This window comes from Dipodomys spectabilis, unplaced genomic scaffold (assembly GCF_019054845.1).
Source record: "Dipodomys spectabilis isolate Male_0828 unplaced genomic scaffold, ASM1905484v1 ptg000085l, whole genome shotgun sequence".
NCBI classification, from domain to species: Eukaryota; Metazoa; Chordata; class Mammalia; order Rodentia; family Heteromyidae; genus Dipodomys; species Dipodomys spectabilis.
In genome coordinates this window covers 8,075,001-8,096,209 of record NW_024870762.1, presented here as the reverse complement: position 1 = coordinate 8,096,209, position 21,209 = coordinate 8,075,001, and the positions used below count along the sequence as shown (strand labels likewise).

At 41.8% G+C, this 21,209-nt stretch overlaps 1 protein-coding gene and 3 non-coding genes across 5 annotated transcripts; 2 read left to right on the top strand and 2 right to left on the bottom strand.

The window, feature by feature from the left end:
- Positions 1-133: 133 nt before the first annotated feature.
- Positions 134-205, bottom strand: Trnam-cau. Its single transcript has one exon. It is a non-coding gene; the product is annotated as a tRNA-Met (tRNA).
- Positions 206-4,994: 4,789 nt separating this feature from the next.
- Znf184 (zinc finger protein 184) lies at positions 4,995-16,610 on the bottom strand. 2 transcript variants are annotated; one of them, XM_042684377.1, is made up of 6 exons: positions 16,595-16,610; positions 15,851-15,991; positions 13,491-13,549; positions 10,842-10,968; positions 9,896-9,991; positions 4,995-7,371 (listed from the first exon to the last, which is right to left on the bottom strand). In XM_042684377.1, exons 2-6 carry the CDS (start codon positions 15,855-15,857, stop codon positions 5,417-5,419), a joined length of 2,244 nt encoding a protein of 747 aa, XP_042540311.1. In that variant the 5' UTR covers positions 15,858-15,991; positions 16,595-16,610; the 3' UTR covers positions 4,995-5,416. The 2 variants fall into 2 exon arrangements, with proteins under 2 accessions (XP_042540311.1, XP_042540310.1); XM_042684376.1 differs by lacking the exon at positions 16,595-16,610 and adding an exon at positions 16,249-16,390.
- A 2,544-nt stretch (positions 16,611-19,154) lies between these two features.
- Positions 19,155-19,236, top strand: Trnas-aga. Its single transcript has one exon. It is a non-coding gene; the product is annotated as a tRNA-Ser (tRNA).
- Positions 19,237-19,601: 365 nt separating this feature from the next.
- On the top strand, positions 19,602-19,673 carry Trnad-guc. The gene has a single exon. It is a non-coding gene; the product is annotated as a tRNA-Asp (tRNA).
- The last annotated feature ends 1,536 nt before the right edge of the window (positions 19,674-21,209 follow it).

Below are 21,209 nucleotides of genomic sequence, written 5' to 3'. Positions count from 1 at the left end.
CATCAAATGATAGCCTGCCAAACAAGTATTTATTAGGTGCACACTTCTGAGATATCAAGTGAAAATCATCCTTAGCAAAGAACAGAACAGAATGAATGCTTTTCTATCTTATTCGCCCATGTGTAAAACTTTGTAGCAGAGGATGGTTTCGATCCATCGACCTCTGGGTTATGGGCCCAGCACGCTTCCGCTGCGCCACTCTGCTGCTGCTACAGTTGCTCTCCTTCTTCTCTTTTCAATGATCAACAACAGGTATTTTTTTTCACTGTCAACAACATCCGATTCTTAAGGTCCCCTTGTTTAAAGCTTCTTTGTACTGCCAAATAGGAGATCATTACCCCACAACCAGGTAGCCGGCTCGGGCTATTGCTCCCAGATTTTCGCTCTTTCAATATGTCAAACAATGTCAGAGCTTGAAGGTTTTGTTTTGTTTTGGTCTTCTCTTGGAGCTGCTAGTTCTTCAGAGAGAGTCGAAGTAACGAACAGAGCAAAACCCTGTGTAATGCCTCCGGAGCAGAATCTGGAGACCCTTGAAACCCACGCAGCTGCCACCAGAGAAGAATCGAATAAACGACCTAATTCCTTCCTGTTACTTCTAATTACTTCTTACAGTCGCGTTCTTCAATAGAGGAAGAAAGGGTGTACAATTTCGAATAGGTCCTCCCAACGTAGCACGAAGTGCAGTGCGGTATTACCCAAGCACCATAAACCTGCTTTTCCTACCTCGGAGAGGCGGGTTCAGAGCCGCAGCCTACACCTGGAACTACACTTCCCAGAAGCCTCCGAGCCGCGCTGCTCTCACAGAGCACAGACTACATTTCCCAAAAGTCCTAGGATCAAGTTCCGCAGGCCTCCGAAAACTCCCTGTGAAAAACAAACAGCCCTAACGAGGTGGGCGGTGCTTTGCAGTCGAAGGGCCTCCGGTCATTTCTTCTTCTTACGAATCGTAATTCAGAGCGTCTCGTTCACGCTTTGACGTTAGAGTTCATTCTCAGCACGGTGTGTGTGTGTGTGTGTGTGTGTGTGTGTGTGTGTGTGTGTGTGTGTGTGTGTGTGTGTGTGTGTGTGTGTGTGTGTGTGTGTGTGTGTGTGTGTGTGTGTGTGTGTGTGTGTACCACGCAGACATCATCCAGGTGCAGAGAACAAAGAAAGGTTTGTTGCCGGGAAAGGGGCTGGCAAGACCCCTTCTCACAAGGCAGGAATGAGAAGCAGCACCGGCCATCTAGTCTGGGGTGACCTACATAACCTAGGAGGTTCAGGAAGGGCTAGGAGGGCGAGGAGATGGAGACCGTGGTGTGGACGGGCCGTGTGGCCAGGGGTTCATCATATCGGACTAGGATTGATGGCTGCTATCCAAATAAGGGTCCTGCAACTGCCCAGACCTGAAGGTCACTCTTAGAAGCTCTTGTTGCCTTAGATAGTGGTAGCTGCCCCGGAGAAGTGCCATCCCAAGGTAAAGGGGGCTGGAAGTTGATTAGGAAGGGGGCATGCTGAGCTGTGGAGAAGGGAAGGAGTGGACTATGGTCTGGGAAGGGACTCATTTCGCTAAGGGACTCTCTTCACTAACAGTGTATCATCTACACTTTCTGACTTGTGGGCTGTGAGTTGAAAAACGAGTCACTAGAAAATAGATTTTCCCATTCCATTAATACTTCTTTGCCCCACCCCTCCAACTCCAGGCCCCTGAGAAGCATAAGGAACTAAAAAGAAAAAAAAAAAAATTCAGATAACCCCTGGGCATGTTTGTATATTTCTTTTATCATCCTTTTACTTTACGCTTTTTTTTTTTACGCTTTTTAAACTTTTTTTTTTTGGGGGGGGGTCTTTTCTGTTTTGTCACTGGGGATTGAAGCCAGGACGTTGCACTTGCTAGGTTATTGCCTTACCACTGAGCCAAAAACCAGCCCATTTCTTTTGGATAGTTGTATGTTCATATCAATATATGCTAAATAGAATCAGAGACAAACTATATATATCACTTATATGTAACAAAAATGTTTCATACTGAACAAAAATTTACTACCTATATTCATCTTGAATTTTTCTCATATTAGTATTCTTTTACAATATAGTTTTCAATGATACCTAAGAACTAATTTTGTGCCCTACCTATGGTCATGTTTAAAGGAAAAACATCCTTGTTATGAGGTAAATACTAACAAGTCAACAGTGTCTACATTTACTGTGAGATACTCCAGGGAGATGGAGGTGCACTCAAGCAGTTGAATGCAAGAAAGCAAACAAGCCAGAAAGTGTGAAGTCCTGAGTTCAGTCCCCATTACAAAACAAAGCACTCATTCCAGGGATAAATAAAAAAGTAGGGATTGCTGAACAAGAATGGCAAAGTATTGATCACTGTTGAATTTGGATAATGGATACATGGACATTCATCATACTACTGTGAATTTTCTGCAAGAAAATTGTTTAGGGCTGGGAAGGTGGCTCAGTGGTAGAGCGCTTGCCTTGCATGCCAGAGGCCCTGAGTTTGATTCCTCAGCACCACATAAGCAAAAAAGAAAAAAAAGCCAGAAGTGGCGCTGTGGTTCAAGTGGTAGAGCGCTAGCCTTGAGCTGAAGAGCTGAGGGACAGCACCCAGGCCAGAGTTCAGGCCCCACGACTGGACTCAAATTTGTTTAAACATAGATCAGCATTCTGCTTAGCCTAGAGGCTAGCTAATCCTCTGCTGCCTCATGTTCATGTTACCTAGGCCTCTTTCAGAAGACATTTCCATTTTCACTCTCTTTTTCATAGTCTTCAATACTCCCTTTCCTGGACTCATCCTCTTTATGTTCCCCTAGTACTTCTGAATCTTAACAAATCTCAACTCTTCCCAGATCATTCCTTCTTTACTTTAACATTCAGACTACTTTCTTTTCAGATACTCCTTCCCTATTTCAGATTTCCTATTTTTCTGACTACACAGACCTCTCTGTATCATACATGTTGCCTCTGCCAATTTCAAGCACATTTGTGTGTGCTGGAAGACACAAAGTACATTGAGGTACAAACCATCTATCAACCCTTCACCTAATCCAACTCTGATACATATATAACTTTGGCAATTGATACTCTTAGGTCTCAGCTCATTCTGAATATCATCAATGTCCCTGAACAGAGTAGTTTCTCCGTAAATGCTTCTAGAATTGATGTCTGTAAAGATGAATCATCTAGCAAACATCCTGCCTTTTATTTGGAATCGTGAGATCAAGCGGCAGATAGCCCCATGTCTGGGAGTAATACATTTCTGCCTGTGCTTTTCCTCTCCCACTGATGAATCCTGTCCTTCCATGTTTCTTGTTTCAAAAGTTCCTCTCCTCCTCCGCCTTTAAAATGTGCCTGTCATCTGCTCTCCACCCACAACCTTCTGTCCTTCACATCTCTTAATTACTTAGCAAATATCCATTGCAACTTTGTAACAGATACCACTTTTTTCCTGCCTTCTGTATGATTTTTGCTCTCATATTCTTCAGTTTTCAGTCTCCCCCTTTTTAGTGATATATCTCGTTACCTTTAACAATTCTACGCAGATCTCTACCACTTGGGGGGAAAAACTTTATTAACGAAAATTTATTAAAATTACAGGCTCATGCCTGTAATCCTAACTACTCAGGATGAGATCAAGACTCATTTCCAAATGAAGCACCAGAAAAGCCAGAAGTGGAGCTGTGGCTCAAGTGGTAGACTGCTAGCTTTGAGCTAAAGACAAGGATAGTGCCCATGCCCTGAGTTCAAGCTCCAGGATTAAAAGCGAGGGGGGGGACTGACTCTTAAATGGCCACAGTTTTCTAAATCCACCTGTTCTTCCTATCTGGAATCTCCATTTAAGGAGGTGACACTATTCCAATGCAGTTCAGTCACTAGGTATTTATATAAAACAAAAAGAACTGCACTGATTTTTTTTTTCAATTGTGGAGTCTAAAAAGTTCATTTCTATGATGAGTAATTCTTATGCAACCCCAATTTCAGAGGTCTTCATATTCAAGGCCAGGCTAAAAATTTATCAGTTGCGCTAACCAGATAAAGAACTACATGATGTATGGAGAAAATACAAGGGACCCATCACTTTTTGCTGTTTACTGAACACAGCCACAAGACAAATGGTCATATGCAATATGGAATATACTTCTCCAGTATGTTACTGCACTGTCTGTCACCTGCTACTGAAACTGGCTAGGATAAGTGACTATTACTTTGCACTGTGATTTAGGTTTTGCACTTTGGTGAAGAAGCCAACTGACCCTAAGTACATGGGATGGATGTCTACATCAGACACCAGATCTACCAGTGCCTTAATTTTAAGACTTCCTTGCCTCCAGACTGAAAATTTCTATTTGAACCTCATTTAGTTAATGGTAATGTGTATGTGTGTGTGTGTGTGTGCACGTGCGCACACACACACACACACACACACACACACAGACAGACAAGTACGCGCACATGCATGCCAGTTCTTGGGCTTGACTATCCCTGGGTACTATCCCTAAGAAGCTCAAAATTAGTATTCTACTACTTGAGCCACAGCTCTACTTCTAGTTTATTATTTTTTTTTTTTTTGAGTGGTTAATTGAAGTCTTACAACCTTCCTGCCTGGACTGAGATCTTCACATCTCAGCTTCCAGAGTAAGTAGGATTACAGGTGTGAGTCATCAATGCCCAGCATCAATGGTAATATGTTACATCAACCCAAACTAAGACACCAGGTAACTCCTATGAACATCTAAGGTTAAATAATATTGGTATAACTATAAAAGTAGTTCTGCAGTTGTGATATCTAGGATTTTACAACATACTAGAAATAAAAATATTATTGGGTATCCTCTGCTCTCAGACAAGTTCTCAGTGTGTTGCCAAGCTTAGACTCAAACTCCTGAGTTCAAAGTGATCCTTCCAACTCAGTGTCCCGCCAAGCTAGGACTACAGGCATGGACACTGCACCTAGACACAAAGTTTTAATACTCAATAAGTTAGGCTATTATGTACCCTTGATTTTGAGGATGTTTTATAATTCTTTTTATTAGGAGCCAGTTATCTAAACAAGTGCATTAAGACAGGAGTATAGTGGATTCATAGTTACTGAAGCACAAGCTCTTTCTACCAGCAAAACATGCATAAACATACATATTCTAGATGCAGTGCACAAAATGGCAATATATAACAAACCTATATAAGAACATACTGTAAATATACAAAACAGTATAAAATTCTAAACTAACTTTGAAACATCTACTCCAAATCTTTTCATTTCAGAAAGCTTAAAATAGTTCCATTTTTCCAATGTCACAAAATTGGTCAATAATAATTTGTTGGGCACAATGTATTTTCCACTTCATAGTGAGATAGCAAAAAGTTAAAATATCTAAGCAGTTTCTCAATCCGCTGATTCTTCAGTGCATAACAAGTGGCAAAGCAAAATAATTCATGATGTTTCTAGTGTAGACATGTCAGGGTGTAGTCTCTGATGTTTGTTGAGAGCAGAACGATACCGGAAGGATTTTCCACAACTACTACATCCAAAAGGTTTCTTCTCAGAATGAATTCTCTGGTGTTTAATAAGGTATGTGCTCTGGCTGAATGTTTTCGTGCATTCATTACAGTTATAAGGTTTCTCTCCAGTGTGAGTGTTTTGGTGTTCCGTCAGGTGATTGCTCCGGCTAAAGGATTTGTCACATTCATTACACTTATAGGGCTTCTCTCCAGTGTGAATTCGCTGATGCTGCGTCAGATGGGAGCTCTGACTATATGTCTTTTCACATTTATTACACTGATAAGGTCTTTCTTCTGTGTGTGTTTTCTGATGTTGAGCAAGGGATGAACAATGTCGAAAGGCTTTACCACACTTGGAGCACTCATAAGGCTTTACTCCTGTGTGAATTCTCTTATGCTGTGTAAGGTGTATATTCTGGTTGAAGGCTCTCCCACATTCATTACACTTGTAAGGTCTTTCTCCAGTATGGATTTTCCGATGCTGAATAAGGGATGAGCCATAGCTAAATGTTTTCCCACACTCATCACACTGATATGGTTTCTCACCAGTATGAATTCTTTCATGCTTAGCAAGAGAGGAACTCCGAATAAAGGCTTTCCCACATTCTTTACATTCATAGGCTTTCTCTTGGCTGTGAGTTTTCTGGTGTTGATTAAGGTTGGAGAGATAACTAAAAGCCTTCCCACACTCACTGCATTCAAAGGGTTTTTCTCGAGTATGAATTCTCCGATGCTGAGTAAGGGATGAACAGTAACTGAAGGCCTTTCCACATTCATTGCATTTGTATGGTTTTTCACCAGTATGAATTTTCAGATGTTGAGCAAGGGATGACCAATAACTAAAAGATTTTCCACATTCTGCACAATCATATGGTTTCTCGCCCGTGTGTGTTTTTTGATGTTGAGTGAGGTTTGAGTGCTGGCTGAAGGCTTTCCCACATTCGTTACATTCATATGGTTTTTCTCCAGTATGAATCATATGATGACGTATAAATGTTGAGGGCCCATTGAAGGCCTTTCCACATTCATTACACTTATAGGTTTTCTCTCCAGTGTGGATTTTTTGATGTTGAGTAAGGTGGGTACTCCTGGTAAAGGTCTTATCACATTCATCACATTTAAAAGGCTTTTCTCCTGTATGAATTTTCTGATGTTCCATAAAGTGGCCTCTCTGACTGAAGGCTTTCCCACAATCATTACAAGTATATGGTCTCTCGCCAGTATGAATCCGCTGATGCTGAACAAGGTGAGTCTTCTGACTAAAGGCTTTCCCACATTCATCACATTTAAAGGGTTTTTCTCCAGTATGAATTCTTTGATGTTGTACAAGAGATGGACCCTCAATGAAACCTTTTCCACACTGATCACATTTGTATGGTTTATCTCCAGTATGCATTCTTTGATGGTTTATAAGGTTTTCACTACGGCTGAAAGCCTTTGTGCATTCATTACACTTGTAAGGCTTTTCTCCAGTATGTGTTCGCTGATGGCGAATGAGAGCTGAACAATAGCTAAAAGCTTTACCGCATTCATTGCATTTACAAGACTTCTCTTTTTTAATAGGGTGTGACTTTTGTTTGACACTTTTTTTGGTAGAGATTTGTTCTGGAGATATTTCTTGCTGTGTTCTGAGGCTTGAATTTACACTGCCGCTTTTTGCAAATTCACTATTTACATGGCTCCTCTCCCAAGTGGGTATTGCCTTTTTAGTTACTTTTATTTCTCTTGGTGATATCGGCTGGTTTGCTTGCTGACTCTCTAGACTGCCTTCAGATCCCCAAGTTTCTAGGACACTGGAACTCCCAGAACCATATTTTTTGTGTTTTTCCACTGTTGATTCTACAGGCAGCACTTTTGTAGAAACATCCACACAATTTGTATTCCACTCTGAAAGAAAATAAATGCCAATATTCTCTGGACATAAAGAAAAGAAAGAGAGAGCATGAGAAAGACAAAGAAAGAGAAAGAGAGAGAGAGAGTAGGAAAGAGAGAGAAAGAGAGGGAAGAAGGGAGGGAGGGACAAGGGGAAGAAGGGAAGAAGAAAGGAAAGGAGGAAAAAAGGAAGAAAAAAACTGCTGTTGTGAGAATCTTTTTTTTTTGGTCTGTGGTGGGGCTTGAACTCTGGGCTTGGGTGCTGTCCCTGCGCTCTTCAGCTCAAGGCGAGTGCTCTACTGCTTGAGCCACAACACCACTTCCGGTTTTATTGGAGATAAGGAGTCTCATGGACTTTCCTGCCCGGGCTGGCTTTGAACCGTGATCCTCAGATCTCAGCCTACTGAGTAGCTAGGATTACAGGCTTGAGCTACCGGTGCCCGGCTGTGAGAACCATCTAATACAACTAAAAAGCATCCTGGAGTGTTTGAGTATTTTTAGATATATAGCCCTATTATTTGAGGAGACAGTTATAAGGAACTAAAGAGAATAAATAAATTGTGAAAGTGACAGGACACTGGCGGCTCATGCCTTAATCCTAGCTACTTAGGAGGCTGAAATCTCAAGACTGCAGTTCAAAGCCAACCTGAGCAAGAAAGGCTATGAGATCCTTATCTCCAATTGACAACCACAAAACCAGAAGTGGAGCTGTGGCTCAAAGTGGTAGCATGCTACCCTTGAGCGAAAGACCTTAGGTGCAGCACCCATACCCTGAGTTCAAGCCGCACAACTATCAAAAAAAAAAAAAAATTGTACAAGTGACAGGAGAATACCTATGTCAGTTTTATAGATACTATAAAGTATCAAGTAAGGAAACTACATTTAAGGAGATAGTTAGAGGTGACCCTAGAGAGGGTGACCCTAGAGATGATGTTCTTAGATAAGGAACAACAAAATAAAAATCTAAGAAATCATGATTTAAACATAACAAATAGGAAGGAGTTGGCTAAGTCTCTCATAGTTGTTAGCTCAGAATATTGAAATAAAGGCTGCATCATTGCTAGAAATTAGCCATTTGTGATTAGTAGAGGAAATAATTGGGGAGGGAGACAAGTTTAAGTCTAGGAATTTTAAGAATTAGGAAATGAAATGAAGGACTGGACTATAATAGATTTTTGAAAGTGGAAAATATCGGAAGTACGAGGATATGCAGGTTGTTAAAAGATACAAAATATCAGCTCAAATGAAGGAAAAGAAGCCACAAGAATGAATGTGAGGAAAGAGCAGAGGTTAAGAGATCCTTAATAGTGTTGAGGGTGATGGGATGGATAGTACACTGAGACACAAACAAGGGGTTCAGGTATAATCCTAGATACCTGGGAGGCTGGGAATGGTTCAAGACCAGCTCAGTAGAAAAGTTCACAAGACTTCATGTCAAACCACAGCAGGCACAGTGGTGTGTGCCTGTAATCTCAAGCTACAAGAGAGGCTGAGATTGGGGGGATCTTAGTATCAGTCCTGCCCAGGAGAAATGGAAGAAAAGGAATCTGGATACAAGGGTGCACAATGTTGAGAAGCCTAGAATAGGTAGAGTATGGATCAAGCCCATGCCTGGCAGGAAGCAATGGTATATCTTAAAAATAACAGTGAAAAACAGGGCTGCAGACATGGCTCAGCAGTACTACACCAGTCTAGCAGGTGAGGTTCTGAGTTCAAACCCCAGTACCAAAAGAAAGAAAATATTTATAGACATGTAGACACACACGCACGCACACGCACGCACACACACACACAAACGTACTAATGAAGGCTTATCAATAAAACTAAATTTACCAACAAACACATAAAGTAGAAGTAGAAGAAACAAGAAGACAGAAAAGTAAATAATCAAGAAGTAGAGTGTTACCCAGATCAGAAAGCTACCAACTAAACACACAGTAGTCAACACTGACAGGCTATTTATTTGATGGTAACAGTAATAGAGCCTGTAAATTCAAAATAGGAAATTGTCAGAGCCAAAAAGTGAGAGGACAATTATAAGATCAAAGTCACAAAGGACCCAATGATAGTGGCCCATGTCTGCTCCAGAGGCTGAGATCTGAGGATCATGGTTCAAAGCCAGCCCAAGTCCCTAAGATATATCCCCACTTCCAAGAAACCAGAAGTGGAACGGTGGCTCAAAATGGTAGAGCACTAGCTTTGACAGTGCCCAGACCCTAAGTTCAAGCCCTACAATAACAACAACAAAAAAAAAAAGGTCCCAAAGGAAATGGGAAGAGATGGAATCCAGAGTCCAGGTCATGAGGTTTGCTTTAGAAAAAAGGCATAGAAGGACACCTTTTCTTGAGGAATGTAAAAATAAAATCTATATTGCTACAATCAGTGACATGATACAACATGAGAGTCTAGAATAGAGGATTTCTCATTTCTCTATAGGAGACACTTCAAAGAGTAGTGTACACATAAATGTATAAAATCCTTTCTTACCAGACTGGCAATTGGAATCAGTGGTACCCATTTGCTCAAATCTGATACTCACCTCCAAAAGCACCTCCTGGAATGCTTGGCTCCACAATCCATGGCTCTGTCCCTTGCTCTAACTGGGAAATCACATCAGGTTTGGAAACCTGGAGTCCTGCTCAGAGAGACAAAAAAAAAAAAAAAAATCTGTCTGCAAAAAGGAAAAAGCAGGCCAAATATGATGGGACTGATAACATACAAAGCTTCAGTATTGCCAATTCCCAGATGTGGTGGTACAATTTAGAAACCGATCTAGATTCAAGAAAATCACGTTTGTTCTTCTGGTGTGCGTGCGTGCATGCGTGCATGCATGCATGCGTGTGTGTATGTGTGTGTGTGTGTGTGTGTGTGTGTGTGTGTGTGTGTGTGTGTTACACTGGGCCTTGAACCCATGGCCTTGTGTTATTGTTTGGCTTTCTCAATCATTACTGGTGTTTTACTACTTGGTCTATACCTCCAAGCAAGCATTTTTTGCTTGTTAATTGGAGATAGAGTCTCAGAGACTATTCTGCCAGGGCTGGTTTTAAATCAGTTTAAAACTTAGCTTCCTGGGGCTGGGAAGGTGGCTCAGTGGTAGAGCGCTTGCCCTGCATGCCTGAGGCCCTGGGTTCGATTCCTCAGGACCACATAAGCAAAAAGACAAAAAGCCGGAAGTGGCGCTGTGGCTCAAGTGGTAGAGCACTAGCCTTGAGCTGAAGAGCCGGACAGCACCCAGGCCCATAGTTCAGGCCCCATGACCGGACCCCTAAAAAAAAAAATACTTAGCTTCCTGAATAACTAGGATTATAGGCATAAGCCATGGCGCGTGGCTTGTTCCTTTCCTTAAAGGAGTAGAAAATACAAATCTTTGTGTGTTATTTAGCAACTCTTGATTCCTAAACTTTAAATGTGAAACACATTTAAACACAAAAGAGAATCCTCCACCACCAGACTCCTTTGTCTTCAATCAGGGAAGTCATCCTTACCAACTGAGACCAGGTGTGTATAATTTTCCAAGGCCACATCCCTGAACAAATCTCTCTGTGTAGGATCCAGATGTTTCCATTCTTCCTGGGTAAAGTCCACGATCACATCCTTGAATGTCACTGATTCCTGAAATACCAAACATTTAGCAATACTGACAGAAGCACTACAAAATATGGACAAGGTAAAAATGATGCTGGCATGTTTTTCCTTTGTAAAAATCATGAAAATAGTGCCTCATTATAGAATTCTTCAAGAATACCCAACCAAACATTATCAGGGGACTGGGAAATAGGATTTGGAGGCAGTGCAAGGAAAATTGATTTTTCTGTATTTATTAAATATTTGACACTGTGCATTAACTGTATTTTTATTTTTTTATTTTATTTATTTATTTTTTTGGTCAGCCATGGCTTGAACTCTGGGCCTGGGCGCTGTCCCTCAGCTCTTCAGCTCAAGGCGAGCGCTCTACCACTTGAGCTACAGCGCCACTTCCAGTTTTCTGGTGGTTTATTGGAGATAGGAGTCTCACAGTCTCTCCTGCCCGGGTTGGCTTTGAACCGTGATCCTCAGGTCTCAGGCTCCTGAGTAGCTAGGATTACAGACGTGAGCCACCAGCGCCCGGCTTTAACTGTATTTTTAAATGGTAAACTATATTAAAGCATTAGAAATATGCATCTAACCACAACAGACTAACAGGACTAGGTCTCCTGCCGTATGCAATAACACTGAGCAAGTGTTTGAATAGCAAACATGAGAGACGTGAGATGGATTTCTGTAAATTCCACCATCCTCTCAATGTTTCTCTGCCTGAATTTCTGTCCAGACTGCAGAATAAGGAGAGAGAATTCTAGCAAAGCAATTGTCTTGCTATGATGAGGGGGCCAAAGTGGCAACTTAGAACTTTCGAGGCTGGAAATTGACTGGCATACCCTGGAGAAAAGAGCGCTCCACAGAGGAAGACTTCCAAAAATCTGTTGGAATATAACTTCCTTTGACAATATTATTACCAGCATGAAATAACAATGCAAAGCTTAGAAATGTACAATCAGTCTCCATAAAGAGTTCTAGCACACTTAAGGGGTAAGGTGAGTCTAACTTGAGTCTATCTTTGCTAAATATCAGGGATGTCTAAATCTATGTTTTCTGAACAAGCTCTTAATAGCTTGTGGATTGCTACAGTCATCAATCCAAGTAACAATGCTATTTTGTGTTTGTGGGGCACTAGGATAGTTTTAAATATGATGTGTAGCTGGTGCCTAGTAGTATGGGGTCTGTACCACAACTGACTATATGGCAGGTATAAGTGCAATGTGATCAATATAGGGCAATGTGATCAATTCCCCTTAAGAACTCTTGAGAGACTCCAAAACTTAAACAGGCTTCTCAGGGTATAAGTAGATCCATAGCTAGAGGGAAAAGTACATTTGAACAACTGTCACAGAGGGAAAACCTGAAAGCCTGCACCTGATTTTCTGCACTCTGCTTATGAATATTCTTTTCCTCCTGATCTTTATTGCAAGTCTGCTGCAGCAATTTTTAGCTATGAGTTATGCCAAGTCATGTGAGTCATTCCAGTGGATTACTCAATTCAAGGCTGGTCATGACTCGCAGAAACACAGCCCTATAGGAAGGTTACATTGGATCAGCCTCAACAAACTTACTGTTCAAAATCAAATGTCAGTAGATTGTCTGAAATGAAGAAGAACTGAGACTTTGAGGAAATCAAAGATAATTATAATTCACAAGACAGACTACTGGAGAAGAGAAAGTTACACAAGGAGAAATAGGAACTGCAAAGATTTCCTTATTGCGGAAAAAAGTGTCTTTTCTATCAGAGTAGTTTGCCTCCTTTCTGTTAATCTTGAGAATTATTTTTCTGAAGGGTTCCTGCTTTGGCCAGGTGGCTTGGGCCCTTGCTAATTACATTTTAATTACAGATATCTTTTTCCTGAGCACTTTAATTAAGACATTCTATTGGAAGCTCCTTAAATTTTAATTACAACCTGTTAATTAAGGATCCTTTTGCAGAGTGTGAACCTGAACTAAGCCAATGTGAGCAGAGGGGCGGGGCATGCTTGGTTAGGGATAAAAAGGGAGCAGCCTGCCTGCTCTTTATACTTGCTTGCCAGGTGCACCCTACCGCAGAAGAAAACTATGCCTTGCCAAGTTATTTCAAGTTGATGTCTTTATTCCTACACAATACCCCAATATCCCAAGCTATTTCTAACACTTATGAATATCTAGTGAAGTATTAGTCATGTGTCGGTATGATGAAACTACCTAAGGCCAGGGATAGAACCATCGAAAAAGGCAGATCCAAGAATGAGAGCAGATGGGAGCTCAAAATAAATTGCCAACGCTGTTCTGGATAAACATACTGCATTTAAAAAAAAAAAAAAGAAAGGGGGCTGGGAAGGTGGCTCAGTGGTAGAGCGCTTGCCTTGCATGCCTGAGGCCCTGGGCTCAATTCCTCAGCACCACATAAGCAAAAGAAAAAAAGCCGGAAGTGGCGTTGTGGCTCAAGTGGTAGAGTGCTAGCCTTGAGCTGAAGAGCTGAGGGACAACGCCCAGGCCCAGAGTTCAGGCCCCATGACCGGACCCCCCCCCCCCCAAGAAGTAAAATGGTACTTCAGGAAATCTCAACTTACCTGAAAATTGGCTGATGGGAGTAGGGTATGTCCTTCTGGAAGACAGGCAGAGGACAAATCTAGAGGAGAAAGATGATGACACAACGAATTCTGCCCAAATTAAGCTTCTCAGAATAAGCCATACTATATCTTTCTATTAGAAATAACAGAAACTAGGTCACTTTCTCTGTATTTCAGAATTTAAAAAGACATACAGTAATTATTATGTGGGACCCTCCTCAGTGGGCTAAAGAGGTATTGTTTTTTATTGTTGTTGTTGTTTTGGTCAGTCATGGGGCTCTGGGCCTGGCCCCACTTCCTGAGTTCTTCAGCTCAAGGCAAGCATTCTACCACTTGAGCCACAGCTCACTGGTTTTCTGGTGGCTAATTGGAGATAAGAATCTCATGGACATTCCTGCCCAGGCTGGCTTTGAACTGCAATCCTGAGATCTCAGCCTCCTGAATAGCTAGGATTACAAATGTGAGCTTGTATTGTTTTAAGATTCAGTTGTGTTCCTAGATACAAACGACATGGCTCATACAGCTAAACCCATATTCCTCACTAAGTGAGGCAAAATATGTCTTGCCTTTTCTTTGCTACGCAAATAACATACAAATCCAGGCACAAGTGGCTCATGCCTATAATACTAGCTACTCAGGAGGCTAAGATCTGAGGATCACGGTTCAAAGGAAGCATAGGCAGAAAATTCCCAATGAGATTCTTATCTCTAATTTAACTACTCAAAAACTGGAAGTGGAGCTGTGGCTCAAAGTGCTAACCTTGACCAAGAGAGCTCAGGGGCAGAAACCAGGCCTTAAATTCAAGCTCCATGATTTACCAAAACAAACAAAAAAACAGAAATATAGATGACTCTCTAAAAGTCTGCTAAAAGACCTTTAAACTTCGCTATTAATGCAAATTAAATATCACAATAACACATAGTATCGAATAGAATAAGGTTAAATAGGCACAGTTAACACCAATCGTTGCTGGGTGCTGGTGACTCATATCCTCCTAGATATTCAGAAGGCTGAGATCTAAGGATCACAGTTTGAAGCCAACTCGAACAGGAAAGTTTGTGAGAATCTTATCTCCATTAAACACCAAAAAAGCTGGAAGTGGAGCTGTGGCTCAAGTGGTGAGCACTAGCCTTGAGCAGAAAAGTTCAGGGACATTGCCCAGGCCCTGAGATCAAGCCCAGGAACCAACACAAAAAACAAACAACAACAAAAACCCACAACTAATTGCTGTCAAGAATACAAAGCAGCTGGGCACTGGTGGCTCAGGCCTATAATCGTAGCTACTCAGGAGGCTGAGAGGACTGTAGTTCAAAGCTAGCCTGGGCAGGAAAATCCATGAGACTTTTATCTTCAATTAACCACTAGAAAACAAGAAGTGGCACTGTGGCTCAAAGTGGTAGAACACTATCCTTGAGTGAAAGCGGTCATGGGCAGCAACCAGACCCTGACCAAAAAAAAAAAAAAAAAAGGACATCTAAAGAACTATGTTTAATTTTAGGCACTGAAGTAAAAGAAAAATGCAAGTAAAAGAAAAATGAATGCTATAAGCAAGGGTTTTCGGAGAAGTTTCAAGAGGTATCACATGAATCCCTCAAAAGAATTGAGGCTTGAGGGCTGGGAAGGTGGCTCAGTGGTAGAGTGCTTGCCTTGCATGCCTGAGGCCCTGGGTTGGATTCCTCAGCACCACATAAGCAAAAAAGGAAAAAAGCTAGAAGTGGCGCTGTGGTGTGCTCAAGTGGTAGAGCTGAGAGGCAGCACCCAGACCCAGAGTTCTGGCCCTAGGACCGGGCCCCCAAAAAAAGAAGAATTGAGGCTCATAACTGTTTTTTAAAAAAAAAAGTGGTTTTATCAGCTGACTTCATACATAAGGGCAGTAATTGAAAGATGTCTCGTGCTTTTGAAGCTAAGAACTAAGTTAAACACAGAAGTTACAGAAACAGGCACTTCTGGTTAATATAAGGAACTAAAATAAGGGATGTATTCAAAATGGCGAGTTTAATGCCATACTTCTGGAATAAGCTTGACAAATAGCCATCTGCAAGGATTCTTGCATCGAACAGATGGATAACTACAAAATTACCATTCTAAAATACTAATAAAGAGAAATCACTTGAGGATCTTATAGTATGAATGTCTGCTTCTTTTTCTTCCCTAGTTCAGAAGGCAGAAACAACTTCCCATTGGACTAATTGTTACGGGATTTCTTTACTTACCCTAAGCACTCGGTTCCCTCCTCCCTCCTTTTCAAGCTCTGCAAGTACTAGGTCCTCCATTCATGACCCTAGCCTCTGTCGCCTGTTTTTTCCAAAGCAGTTCTCCTAGCCTCTGTCGCCTGTTTTTTCCAAAGCAGTTCTCATTACCTTCCATTTCAGGAGCTCATCACGTTCCTCTGGAACTTGGGCGAGGCTCCCTAATACAGCGTCGGGCCGATACTGAGGTCTGAGGCTCAGATGTCCAGCTCCCGGTGCAGAGTTGCCCCCTAGCACTTTGCGGTTGCTGTCCTAACAGACACAGGATGAAGTCAGCAACATACGTCACAGAATCACACCTCGGAGCCCTATAGACTGACCAAGAGGGGACGCCCAGGAGAGCACTAGGGAAGCGATCAACAAAAACACGCGTGGAGTCCAACCTTCGATCCAAAATCCCTCGGTGTCCACCCAAGAATCTGGCCACGGGCGCCCACAGATCTGGCCCGTTACCTTGGTGCCCCCCAGCACCTCGCATGCCCCGCGGGCTCGGATACAGTGGGTCACACCTGTTGCAGAAGGTCAATGTTGGAAGGTGGACAGGTCGGGCGAGGCGTGGCATCCGACTTCCCCGTAGAACAGAACAAAAGAACAAAGCCCTCCAAGGCATCTGGGCGGGACTGCCACGCACCGAAGGAGGCGAGGTGCGCCCCCTTCGAGGACTCCCCGGCTTCCTCCGGCAGAGGCCACGTCACGCGAAGCCAAAAGGATGACGTCACAAGCCGAGAGGAGTGGCGTTTGCCACGGTGGATACCTGAATTTGGCTTCCCGTCCCAGAGTGATCCACACACTAGGATCCAGAGTCGGGAAGCAGTGGGTTAGTTAGCACACCTTAAAGAAGGGAGCTAAACCTACCCGGCCAGTTCAGCTGCAACCTCTCTCCACACCCACCGTGGGCTTCACAGTCACTTCCGGTCTTGAGACCCCGCCCACCCACCGTCTATATTAGGCCGCGCACACAAAACTACAGCTCCCAGAATGCACCACGCAAATTTCTTGAACTACATTTCCCAGGCTACCAAAATGTAAATTCCCGTCGCGGGAGAGTACAAATAGTCTCACTCTCCAGGAATTTGCTTCCGCTTGTTTGGATTGTGAGTGGTGACAGCTTCGTTTCTCTGACTGAATGATCTTTGAAAGTATACATATTTAGCCGGGCGCCGGTGGCTCACGCCTGTAATCTCACGAGGCTGAGATCTGAGGATCGTGGTTCAAAGCCAGCCCGGGCAAGAAAGTCTGTGAGCCTCTTATTTACAAATAATCACCAGAAGACCGGAAGTTGTGCTGTGGCTCAAATGATATAGCGCTTCCCTTGAGCTGATGGGCCCAGGGAGGCCCAAAGTTCAAGACCCACAGCAGACAAAAAAAAAAGTTTTATACATATATATATATATATATAAATATATGCACGCATTTATATGCTTCTAGTTTTAAAATGCAAACATTTCATAACCCAATGCTTTATTATTTGGCCTGCATTTTAATCTGAGCTCTATTCCTTTGTTATGTTTTAAATCCTGGTCAAGACCATAAATCTATCAGTACGTCTTTCTTATTTAAAAAAATTCCACCCCTCTGTACAGTATTTTTACAATAAAAAATATATATGGAAAAACTCCAACAAATAGGTTTTTATATTTTAAAGGTGTGGTCTGCTCACTTTCTGTGCTTGTCACCAATATTTGCATCCTGGAGCTAAGATCAGGTGCTCACCTTGTTGACTGACAAAGCCCTAGAATTGGACATTCTGGTGCCTGAATATCACAGGTAAAGGAAAAAGACCGTTAGGTAGTAGATACAAGAAGACGTGGCATGAATGGAACAGGAAAGAAAGCTGTGAGGAAACACACTGTAATAAGATACTAAGTAAAAGGGGATAAAAGCACATTGAAAACGCATAACAATTAAAATCATACCGGAGGAGAATTGAATTGATGCAGTGGGGAAGTTAATTATTCAGTCTAGGATAGTCCTTTAGTACTTCACCATGATTTTTTTGTTGTTGTCAATACGAGCTAGGAGCAGAGTTCCAGTGGCTCATGCCTATAATCATAACTATTCAGGAACCTCAGATCTGGGGGTTAGAATTAGAAGACAGCCCCAAGCAGCAAAGTCTAAGACTCTTTATCTTCAGGTTACAAAATACATATGTATGGATGGGTTTGAATTTAAGGCTTGTTCTACAAGCAGGCACTCTGCCACCCTCAGGATCTCATTTCAAAAGGGAGAAAATGGGCATGGCTCAAGAGGCACAGTGCCTGCCCAGTACTTCTGAAAACAAACAAAAACACAGCTATAAATTAAAACACTTCATAAGGAGATAGATAGAGAGAACTAGACGTACCTTGTCAAAGAATGTTTAAAACAATATAATAACTAGGAAGCTTTCTAGCTCGGTTTCCCAGTGCTGGGATTATATATATAACCCACCATGTCCAACAATATTGACAACAACATTCAATAGCATAGTTTATATTCGTATGAACATCTGGCAAACCCTATCAAAACTACTTGGTGTCTTCAGAGAATGTTTCTTAATAAAACCACTGAATTTTTTTTATAATCTGCTTTTGAATCTTTTTAAGAAAAAAAAATCTCTATCCCTCCTTCCTTCCCTGTTTCTTTCCTCCTCCTTTTTCTTCTCAGCTTCTTCCTTTTCCCTCTTCCTCATTTTTCTATATAGACTGTGTGGTTTGTCTATTTGTGGTAATTTCCCTCTGTTTTTATATTAGTATATAGTTCCAGGAATTAGACAAAAGGCCAATTGCAGTAATCTATGCTCCTAAAAGTCTCTGGAAAATTTCATGGCCAAGAGTTTTTAGCCTACACCACTAGAATGCCAGAAAAGGTATAGAAAATATGGTAAATTTTGTCTTTACCCAGGCTGGAGTTGTAAAAGTGCACCATGAAATGCAAAGCATGTGCAGAAGCAAAGGGTTTGACTCTTCCCTGTGGAATGATGATAGCAGAGAGATGATTCTGGACAGGAGCTTAAGAGCAGAAACTTTTCTCTATTATTTTCCGATCCTCCACATGATACAAATTAAGCATATCCCCTCCTGAAAATCCTAAGTATTCATCAAGGAAAAGATGTATGTGTGAGACTTAGAACTAGGATGGAGGTCTGGTTCCACTTCTTTGTGAGGTGTCTGGTGAGGGAAATAGAGGCCTCTAGTTGTCAGGAACAGTGTTACTAGAGGACGAAGCCTCCTCTTACAATGCGGTCCAGGGTGTGGCTAATAGAAAGGCTAGCTTTCTTTATTACGGTTGCACGTCATTATAGGGCTTCTATTGAAATTGCAGAGGATAGCTCCAGGCCCTCAAAACCATCTTTATCTGTTTTCTCTTCCGTTTTGCCAGAGACCACCTGGTGGCATTTCCCTTTGATGATTTGAACAACATAAATAGTTCTTATGTAGTCGTGGCCGAGTGGTTAAGGCGATGGACTAGAAATCCATTGGGGTTTCCCCGCGCAGGTTCGAATCCTGCCGACTACGAAGCGTTTTATTCTGAATGCAACTTTCGTTTCACCGGAAAACAGGATTTAGATGTGATGTAAAGCGAACTCTCGCTGGATGAAATGCAGAGAAACGATAATGGGTTCACCACGAGCGTTTTGGTTTTGTCTTTTTTTTTTTTTTTTTTTAGCGGAACTCAAGTCAGCAGTCGGTGTTTGCAGCTTCATTATGGGGAGGGGCGCTTTCCCCTCCCCGGTTCTCACAGGGAGGGAGTAACGGGAGCCGATGGACTCGGACTAGATGGGAACCAATTCGATTTGTGTATTGACTCACCTTGCATAGAGAAAACGAGCAGGGATAGCAGTAACTTCATGGAGAGTTTCTAAGAACGATCTCTCGCCTACTCCTCGTTAGTATAGTGGTGAGTATCCCCGCCTGTCACGCGGGAGACCGGGGTTCGATTCCCCGACGGGGAGAAGCTGCTATCTTTTTAGGTACCTTAACTTAAACCATGTTCATCTCCAAAGAAATACTCAATTCAAAAAAATACAGCAAACTCTAAAAACTAAGCGATTTGGTTGCACAAAGGGAAAAATAGCTAACCCTAACCAGGTCCATACTACAGATTTTGCTAAGACACGAGACATAAGTTTCCCTAGATAATGATGTGCTAAGGTGATGCCAGCTTATACTTTTATGTTTTTGGTGATAATGTGTAGTCTCACTCAGAGGAATCATCAAACAAATACAAATTAGAAAACATTCTACAAAATAACCAACTTGCAATAATCAAAACTACAAATATTACAAATACAAAGAAAGACCATATTCCATGTTAAAAACTAAAGGTGAGTTTTAAAGGTAAGCATTCAATACGTGCTATGGAACTTTTCCCTTTGTATTCAGGTCATTATTGAGACAGTTGATGTAAGATATATGAAACACTTTATCAAATGGGTTTATTTTTTAATGGATACACTCATTATAAAATAAAAGGACATACTTACTGATATAAAAAGCAACAGGAAATTTCAGCTGTTCTGTGCCATTTACAGAAATTAAACCCATCATTTAATTTAATGTCATTCATATGCTCCTCTCGGTCTAGATGCATTCACTTGAAAATTCTTCCAACAAATAATAATGTCAATCTTTCACAAGCCGTTTTAACTAGGAAGAAAAAAAAAAGCATTGTTTAACTCATGATTACATGATAACTTTGATACCAAGGGAATAGTACAGGTCAATATTTCTCATAAACATAAATTTGAAACTCTTTAATCAACATGCTATCAAATCTAACATATATAATTACACCTATAACTACATAAATATGTGGTTTTATAACATGTATAGTGCATATATGCAAAATGTTATATATGTATATATATTGTAGATACCAAATTCTGCCTAATGCTCTTGCCAGATTACACTCCCATTAAAGCAACCAAGGGCTAATCAGAGCTGATCTTATGTCTGGTAAAAACAATATTCCATCTCTCTCCCTTCTAATTTCTCTCTTCACCCTTCCCTGACTCCTCTGACACGATGGACTTCTCTCAAAGTCTCTTCTCTCCCATCTTTTTCTCCTCCTCTTTCTCCTTCTTAAACGCACCCACGCCCGCTTAGATCAGGATTGTCTAACCGGGTTAGAGGAGGAAATCAGTTTCAGGGTGGGGAAAATATTAAACTTGAGATCGAAATGTAAGAAGAAAAGGAAAACCCTGAGCTAGCTAAATTTAGAAGCAAAGAACCAAAATCCAACTAGAGTACGAGCCCAGGAAACCAAACCAGGAGGGTTTCCTGACGCAAGGACCGGACCTCGCACAGAGTCCTTTCCGGAGGAGGCCGGGGCTGGAGGAGCCGGTCTGCAGCGGGGTGGGCTGGCGTCTTTGCAGAACTCTCAGTGATCCGGGATGTGAAGGACGAGGGAAAGGACAACTTTTCCCCCTGATTTTAATCGTTTTCACTACGCTGTACAAGGATGGAAACGTTTGCACATTTCACCTATC

Bases quoted from the DNA above. Each gene is read 5' to 3' on its own strand.
- Znf184 (XM_042684377.1), bottom strand. The intron at 10,969-13,490 runs GTAAGTTGAGAT...TTGGTATTTCAG, and splicing joins TCCCATCAGCCAATTTTCAG to GAATCAGTGACATTCAAGGA. The intron at 9,992-10,841 runs GTAAGGATGACT...CTCTCTGAGCAG, and splicing joins TACACACCTGGTCTCAGTTG to GACTCCAGGTTTCCAAACCT.